This window comes from Sesamum indicum, linkage group LG13 (genome assembly GCF_026168435.1).
Source record: "Sesamum indicum cultivar Baizhima isolate 11 linkage group LG13, ASM2616843v1, whole genome shotgun sequence".
In the NCBI taxonomy this organism is placed as follows: Eukaryota; Viridiplantae; Streptophyta; class Magnoliopsida; order Lamiales; family Pedaliaceae; genus Sesamum; species Sesamum indicum.
This window is the reverse complement of record NC_142669.1, coordinates 14,277,372-14,286,351: the sequence shown is the minus strand read 5'-3', so window position 1 is coordinate 14,286,351 and position 8,980 is coordinate 14,277,372. Positions and strand designations below refer to the sequence as shown.

Sequence of the window (8,980 nt, the reverse complement as noted above, 5' to 3'; positions counted from 1 at the left end):
ATTAAAAAATATAGAATTTTCACCAAGAAAAAGTTATTTATTATGGCTAAGAGCAATAGTTAAAAAAAAAAAAAAAAGTCATGGCAAACATTTTAGCCACCCTTACAGATATCACAGCCAACAACCGTTGCATGGTCATGATTAATGACTATTTGCTACGATTATTTTGTTTTAAATCATGACAATTAGTCACATGGTTAAATGCTGTAATTTTTGTTAGTGATGATTATTAAGTCCAACTCAATCTACCTATTTTTACTTGATATATGAATCAGAAAGAAAGTCTGAGTTAATTAACTTGAAACATTTTTCAAGTGAGGGTTTTAATTGGAGGGTGCAAAATGACAAGTAACTAAAAAAAGGTTCATATACACACATTAAATAAGTTTGGCAGTCTAGAGATGACAATCGCAATGCAAAGAAATGAACCACATCCGGACTACTATCCATTATTTACACAACTTGTGTAGCCCCGATGGCCGCCTTGTGATGCGGCGTCTGAACATCGGGCGTGCTGCCATGCTTGGTGTGATCATACTTCTCCCCATCACCCCAGAGAGCGTACGCCTCCTCGCCATGCACCGCGTCGTCTCCTATTAGCAACTGCTCCTCCGGCATGCGCAATGGGATAACGAAACTAATCAGAACACAAATGATCGACGTGACAACTATGTTCCAACCAATGATGAAACCGCCGCCCACAATTTGTTTGAGGAATTGCACGCCACCGACGCCGCCATAGACTCCTCCGCGTGAGTTGGTGACAGGCAGGAAGAGGGAGCAGAGGACGGGCTCGGCAAAGAGGCCCGTGAGTATGCCGCCGAGGAAGCCGGCGACGGCGTGGGTGTGGAAGACTCCGAGTGTATCGTCGATGGTCTGGAGGAGCCACCACTTCTTGTGGACTATCATCATTGTGAACCATGGAACGCTTCCAGAGAGTATTCCCATTACTATGGCTGCCCAACCTTGAACAAGGCCTGGATTTGGATTTTGAAGAGAAAAATGAATATTTATATTAAATATTAAATATAAGGAATAATTACACTTCTCTGTTGAGATTTGATGCAACTAACGTCCAATTTGTTTTATCTAACAAATAAGTCTTTATATTAGTCAAAATTAACAAAATCTGATAATATTAACAAAAAAAAATCGTATAAAAATTCATATTTACCTCCAATTAACTTATTATTAGTCAAATAAATTCTTCTATGATCCAATTACCTCATATATCTTTACAAGTTAATGCACGAGAGATATATTTTCATCATCATAAGAATGTTAAATTTGACATTGTATTTAGCATCAAATTTTTTCATAATTATTTTCTTGTAGTGAATATAGTTCAAAATGAAATTTTAAGGATTTCAATTTTTTGTGGGACAAATTTATTCAAACAAGTTTGATGATTTATTATTATAACTTTGAAATCTTTTGAATCGATCAAACCACAATATAAGGAGAAATTGACAGTAGTACATATGTATTATGTCTAGAACAAAAAATAACTATTAAATATAAAATAAAATAAAATATTTTATAAACTCTTAAAAGTATCTCATAAAATATAATTAATAATTTATATATAATAATACCATTTCACTTACTATATAAATTAATAGTAAATTTATCATCGTATTTGAAGTTGTAAATAGCTTAGTATAGTGTAATAGGTTGACTCAGAGACTTTTGAAGAAAACATACAAAATAGATAAATAATTACAATGTAAAAAGCTATCAAGATTCTATGTTGGAAATTTGCAAGGGGGCATATGTTGGAGACTTATGAATTCAGACTTACTGAAAATGAAAGCTGCGCTAAATTCAAAAGCACCCTCAATCTACTTCACACTACGTGCCTTTGTATAACTTTTTTTAAATTATTTAAAATAAAATTATGTTGATATAATTTTTTACTACTGAATTTTTAAAAATAAAAAATACTTGAAAGTATATATAAAAGTTAATATAAATATGAGATTTATAAAAAAAAAAATATGAATAATTAATAAAAGATAAAGATGTAATACTCCAGAGAGAAAAATATATAAGACAAAAAATTATTAAGATAAAGTTATGCAAGACTCTGATGGGCTAAATTGGTCGAAAATTTTGTTAATTTTTTAGTCTATTTTTGGTTAATTGATTAAAAATTATAATTTTAATTTTATAAATTAATTTTATATGATAAAAAATATCAACTCCTTCAAAGTTACAGAACTAAAATTGATTAAATTGGATCGTTTGTAAGCCACATGCAATTTTTCAACCAATTGAACTAAAATTGCCAACATTTTAAAGTAACAAAAATAAATTGCGAAAATCAATTCATCCAGAGTAAAAAAATGCTACCCATTCTAAATTACAGGGCTAAAAAATTAAAAAAGAATTTAGACTAATATTAAATTTATGGATTTAATGCAATTTACCTCCATATGATATTATAGATGAGTACATTACCCCTCTATAAAAAAAAAAAAAAAAGCAATTTACCCCGCCTTTGTTTATTAAAATAAAGTAATTTACCCCCTGTCTAGAAAGGTAAATTGCTTCATTTTAAAAAATACGAGTATTGAAATTAATTGCTATATTTTAAAAAATACAGTGAGGTAAGTTGCTAATTTTTTTTAATAGAGGATAATTTGCTCATTTACAATCTCACATAAAGTTATTTGTATTTTTCCTTGAATTTACTCACTTTCAATTATATATAGTACAATTTTTTTAATATTCCGAGTAAAATGATTGATCAACTAAATTATGTGATGTCCTTTCTAATCTAATCTAGATGGCTCATTGACTCACTCCATCTTGATCATATAGGGTGATTCTCAAACTTGACTATGTCAACCCTCACCATTGAGTAGTTACAAATAAGAACGACAATAAGCCGGGTTTTGAAGTGGATTCCTCAAAATTCAAGATATGACCCGGTAAAAGGGTTTTGGACCTGAAATACCTCCCGGTTGGATTCTCTTGGCCGATTTAAAAAATTCCTAAAATATTACAAAATGTCTTTTTTATTAGTAATGCAAAGAAAAATTTGCATTTTACGTTCAGATAAAATTGTAATTTTAATCTTAAATTTTAATTTTGTTAAATTTCTGACAGTAAGAACCTTATAATTTCCATCAAGACTCAACGGAGTTCATGTGCTGGTTCCGTTATAAATTTAATAAAATTAATATTTCGGACTAAAATTATAATTTTTTAGAATTATGGGGTGTAATATGGTTAGCTAAAAATAGTAGGACCAAAACAGCATTAGAAACTAACTTATGAGACATCAAATGCATGAATGTTTCATAATACTATTATAACTAATTTATACATACCAAAAAATAATATTTTGGAATAAGTACATTCCCCTCCCCTGAAGTTTTTTATAATTATACGTAGATTTCTTGTAGTTTGAAAAAATTACATTTAGTACCCTTAAAATCTGTTTTCATCTAACAAATGAGTCCCTTCATTAGTCAAAATTCACCCATTTTTCTGTATTAACAAAAAAATGGGATAAAAATTTATACTTACCTTCAATTGACTTATTACTGATTACAACTCAAATAGATCTTTTTATGAGCAAATTATCCCTATATATCTTCAGATGTTAATGCATGTGGGGAGGTATATTTTCACCGTTATAAGGATAATTTAGTTGGAAAAATTTATTTGATATTAGTAATAAGTTAATTAAGGATAAATATTAATTTTTATTCAATTTTTATATTAATATCAGCAAATTTAATAAATTTTAACTATCGAACAGACATATTTATTAAATGTAAACAAACCTTACGAAGGAGAAGATAATCATCCGTAAAAATTTTAGTAAATTTATATATGAGTGCTTTAGGTTTTACTTAGTTCAATTTGTATCAAACAAAAATGTGTTCAGTATTGTAGAAAAAGTAGAATAAAAATTTGTGATATAAATTTATAATATTACCTGCACCCGGGGTGATGCAAACAAGGCCAGTGATCATACCCTGGACGGCTCCGATGACGGAGGGTTTGTCGAAGAAGATGACGTCGAGCCAGGTCCAGACGAGGAGGCTGGTGGCGGCGCAGATGTTGGTGTTGAGGACGGCCATGGAGGAATCGATGTTGGCGCTGTAGGGGTCGCCGCCATTGAACCCCGCCCACCCCATCCACAGCAGCCCCGCCCCCGCCAGCATTAGCAACACGTTGTTCGGCGGAAACCTCTCCCTGTCTGCTTTTGATCTTGGCCCCACCTGCATGCCCCAACATACATCAAATGAAAATCAAAGTCGGCTTGAATTGCATTTTATCCTCTTGTAAGAGAGAAATAAATGACAGCACGAGAAGTCCACCCCAATTTCTTTGAGTTCGTCCCCGAAAATTAAATAAGTTGTTGGGATCTTTGTTGAATATTCAAAGTTGGGGATCTCTTACTCCTACCCATTTTAAACATGTAACTAGGAAAAATTGTGATTTTAGTCATTATAATAAATTTCGATCATTTGTATTCTAAATAATATTGAAGTAAATTGGCAAAATAAATTCATAACAAAATTGAAATTGTCACCCGCATTATATTTACAGGATTAAAATTATAATTTTTTTTATTTAACTACTTGCCATTAATTAATATCCAAAATATATATGTTATTAAGAATTTAAAATGCTAACTTATAAATACATCAGTTCAAAAGCAATCTGACTTTTTTTCTCTTTTCCTACCCAATGAAGCTCAAGATGATTATTTTTTTTAGTAAATCGATTACAATCAAATTATGATATCAATTATTGAAATATATAATAATCAATATCAAAAATTTATATTTAATCAATAATTACTAATAAAATAGAATAAGAATCAACATGTAGGTGGGATACGAATTCATGACTTTATAATTATGACAACTCAATTTCTTTAATTGCTAAGTTAGATCTCATTGGCTGAACTTGATCCTTTTAAAAATTCTTTCGGGAACCAAGTCACATAGATATGTAATTGGTCTATTTTCTTGATCTGTGCACACCACAAGTAAGTAAAATTTTACTTACCATATAATTGATTTAAATTTATTCAAATCGGGTCCAAACTAAAATTTCTCGATTCCTAATCATAAGGATTTAACTATTATTTTTGGGTCAAATTATTGAATTCTTTCATCTCTTGTACAAAGTGATATGTATAAAATTAATCCATGTCACTTATATATTTAATAAAATTTGTATTAGAATTTCACAAATATTAAGAAGTCACGTTTAAAGTCAACGTCAAAATAGGAGGGGTCGACGTCATTAGAGCATAGTAGCGCACTCACCCAGTAAGCAGCGGTGATGCCGGCGATCCCCGACGAGAGATGGATGACATAGCCACCGGAGTAATCAATGACGCCCCAGTGGAACAAGAAGCCGCCGCCCCACAAGCTGAAAGCCCCCACCGTGTACGAGAACGTCAGCCACAGCGGCACGAACATCATCCAAGCCTTAATGTTCATCCTCCCCAGCAACGACCCCGCCAGCAGAATCACCGTTATGGCGGCGAACACGCACTGGAACCACACCATTGACGCCATCGGATAGTATGGCGTCGCCATGGCCGTCTCCACCGTGCCGTTGTGGAAGTGGTGGACGGTGGCGGGCAGCGCCGCTTGCTTGATCAGGAACTTCTGGCCCAAGGCGGGGCCGGCTTTGCCCCAGAACGGTAGGAGCTTCTCGCCGAAGGACATCTTGTAGGCCCAGATGACCCAGCAGATGACAACGGCGGCGAAGGCGTAGAGAGCCATGAAGGCAGAGTTGACGGCCCACTTCTTCTTGACTATGCTGCCGTAGAGGATGATGAGGCCGGGGACACTCTGCAGGCCGACGAGGGTGGCGGAGGTCATCTGCCAAGCGTTGTCGCCTTTGTTCAGCCAGTCGGGCACCGCCGCCGACGTGTAGGCTTGGTAAGCCTGTGGGACGGCGGTGGCGTTGGCGGCCATGGCTGAGCTGCGATTGCAAGAGGTAATTAATTCAGCTTCTTAGTAATTTCTTGATCGCAGAATATAGATAGTCTTGTGGGAGAAATAGTGGAAGTTGAAGGGAGCAGTGGTAGTGGAAGACTTTGATATTTATATCAACGCGTTGTTCCTAGAAAAGAAGGAAAGAGAAAGGATAGAAATGCATGAATTGCGTAGACCTTGAAGAATTGTGTATCCAAAGTTTTGAGATTGCCTCTTGATCGCATATTTATTTTAAATTAGGAAAAAATGTAATTTAACCCTTCTGATATTGTAAACGTGCAAATTATCTGTTATAAAATAATTAGTAATTTATCTTTCTGTATTTTTAAAAAATATAGCAATTTATCCCCTGTATTTTTTAAAATCTAAACGGGGAGTAAATTGCTTAATTTTAAAAAATATAAGGGTAAATTATTATTTTTTTATAAAGGAGTAATTTGTTCATTTGCAATATTAGAGAGGTAAAATACATTAAACCCTTTTAAATTATATTATATTTTTTTATATATAAACATGCTGTGGGTATAATCTTTTTTACATAACATAGATGAATCATTTCTGTAGAAATAATGTGCATATATATTAATTTAAATACAATAAAAGATATATATGCATGATATAATTTGAAATAGACTTCAATTTGCTAGTTCCATATCATAATATGTCCTATTTCTAATTGACATCTTATATAGCTTTAGTTCTGAATTCAATTTTTCTATTTCATGAAATTCAATTACATTTTCTGTTTCATTTAGTATCTATACACACCCTATACAGAAATTATATTTTATTTTAAAAAAATTATACAAATAATGTGTATATGCATTGTTCTCTGCAAAAAAATACACATATGAAATAATTGACGCAAGCAAAAAATACAGTGTTCAGCCCACTTGGAACGGAAAGTGATAAAATAAGAGTTAGAAGATAAAAACGGTCAAATAAGTGAAGAAGAGAGTGTTATTACTCGATTTTGTGTACAATAAAAATATTGATACAGAATTAAAGCTCTAAGTACGAAATTACAATGCTCTTATAAGCTAACATGGTAGCAAAAGGTGAAAATTGTAGTAGGTAAGCTCATAAAGTATAATTAAAATATATAAAAAATATATGAATGTGTGAATGTATCCATCTGATCATATCCTTCTCCCGCTGGAGAGTGCTCTATTTATAGGCAACCACAAGATTGTTGAAAAAGATCACGAATTTGGGGGAGCATGTTGGATATTGCTGAATCCGCCTCAAATTTGGTGCAATGTCCCTAGTGGTTGGCTGATCCCCTCAGATTTGAGAGGTAGTTGGAGAATCCTCCCCCACATTCGAGGGACTATTGGAGCCTGTTGTGTATCTACTGGAGAATAAGGATGTTGCCTTCTTGGATTTTCAAGGAGGTAGCTGAGGAGACATCTCTCAACTGGAATCCAATCTTTTTAGGATTCACAATACTTCTCTCTAAGAGCACCATGTGTCCCTGACGGGGCTGATGATCCTTAATGATTCTATGATGGGGATCTCCAAAGGTACTATATGTAGCTGCTACATAGGTCCCCCATGAACGCCATGTGGAGGACCTTTGACTTTGGTTGGGAAACTTCAAGTTCTTAAGCTTTCTTGTGGGCCTGTAAAACTTTTTAGATTAGGGCCCTCTTAGATCTAGCTCGCCCGGACTTCTTTTGGGCAATCTATTTTTTGGGAGAAAGTGCTTGTACCCCTGGCCTCTTGGGTCTTCTCCCAAACTGGGGCTCTTGAGGGGCGGCATGGGCTTGAGTTTCTTTTTTCTTTTTGGATCACTTTGGGGTAGTCAATTTTTATGCACATCATATATATACATTAAATAAAGTAGAAAGTAAAACAGATTTAGAATGGAAAAAAGCCAATATGATCTCTAATATGGCATCAATTTACCTTTTTCTTTGTCTTTTTTAGGAAAAGAAGAAAAGGGATTTTATAGCTCAAACTAAACATCCAACAACCAAAAGAAAGCAGAAGCTGTGATAATAGAAAGAACAAGCTCAAGAGCCCGCACACTCATCCGACAACCCTCACACTTGGGATATTACTATGATATGCACTACAAACAAGCGAATAGGTCACCTCTCCCTGATGTTGTGAAGCTAAGGTACCATTGAACCAGTGTGCTTGCACAATAATCTCATCTGCTGACACCTGGATGTTCTCAAAGATCCCCATATTCCTAACGCACCATAGGAACCAAGAAATAAGGATGAAGCGCCTGAACCTTGCACACCCCACATGGTAGGAGACACCACACAGTCACTCCTTTGAGTTGTCATTATCTTGTGATATGCAACTCCATAGGAGATCGGACAAAGCCAAACTAGTCAGAGTAGGTGCATCTACCAAGTATGCTGCAAGTGCTCCTGTTTAGCCCTGCACCACACACAAGCCCCTTGTAGCTCCGTTCCCCTTCTAGCTAAGTTTGCCATCGTGGCGAGCACGTCCCTGCAAACCCTCCATACCAACAACCTAACCATGGGGGAGGGGGGGGGGACTCTCACCTTCAAAATGAAGTCCCAATTCACTGGGCCAGTCGATGGAACCCCTCTGCTACCCCTCTGTTGGACAACCTCATATCACTGATAGCGAGCTGGTAGGCACTCTTAATTGAGAACCTACTGTGCTTTTCATGGTGACACTGATGTCATTATCCACACTTGCTTCAAGGGGAATAGATAGGATACACTCTACATCTTCAAGGCTAAAGACAACCCGAGTCAACTCCTCCTTAGAACTACTCCATGCACCTAGTAAAAAGTTGTCAACATTGGCATTGGCTACGAACATGTTAAGCACAATGAGGACTCAATTATCAACCAAATATTAATCCTTCAGCCCAATCCCACCTTTCATCATGAGCCCACCATGACCAGGTCACCTCTCGCAAACATGCTGCGCTACATGAATGAGCCAGCAGAGCTGGGCTGCACTGGGAAAAAATCTGTCGATGAGAAGTAACACTGTTTTAGGATCCTACTTAGAAG

At 35.2% G+C, this 8,980-nt stretch overlaps 1 protein-coding gene across 1 annotated transcript; it reads right to left on the bottom strand.

Moving 5' to 3' along the window:
* Nucleotides 1-349: 349 nt before the first annotated feature.
* Nucleotides 350-6,108, bottom strand: LOC105176088 (ammonium transporter 3 member 3). Its single transcript, XM_011098789.3, has 3 exons — nt 5,295-6,108; nt 3,950-4,235; nt 350-977 (listed from the first exon to the last, which is right to left on the bottom strand). Exons 1-3 carry the CDS (start codon nt 5,952-5,954, stop codon nt 454-456), a joined length of 1,470 nt encoding a protein of 489 aa, XP_011097091.1. The 5' UTR covers nt 5,955-6,108; the 3' UTR covers nt 350-453.
* Nucleotides 6,109-8,980: the final 2,872 nt, after the last annotated feature.

Bases quoted from the DNA above. Each gene is read 5' to 3' on its own strand.
- LOC105176088 (XM_011098789.3), bottom strand. From the start codon at position 5,954: ATGGCCGCCAACGCCACCGCCGTCCCACAGGCTTACCAAGCCTACACG. The intron at 4,236-5,294 runs GTGAGTGCGCTA...TGGGGCATGCAG, and splicing joins GCATCACCGCTGCTTACTGG to GTGGGGCCAAGATCAAAAGC. The intron at 978-3,949 runs GTAATATTATAA...ATCCAAATCCAG, and splicing joins TTGCATCACCCCGGGTGCAG to GCCTTGTTCAAGGTTGGGCA.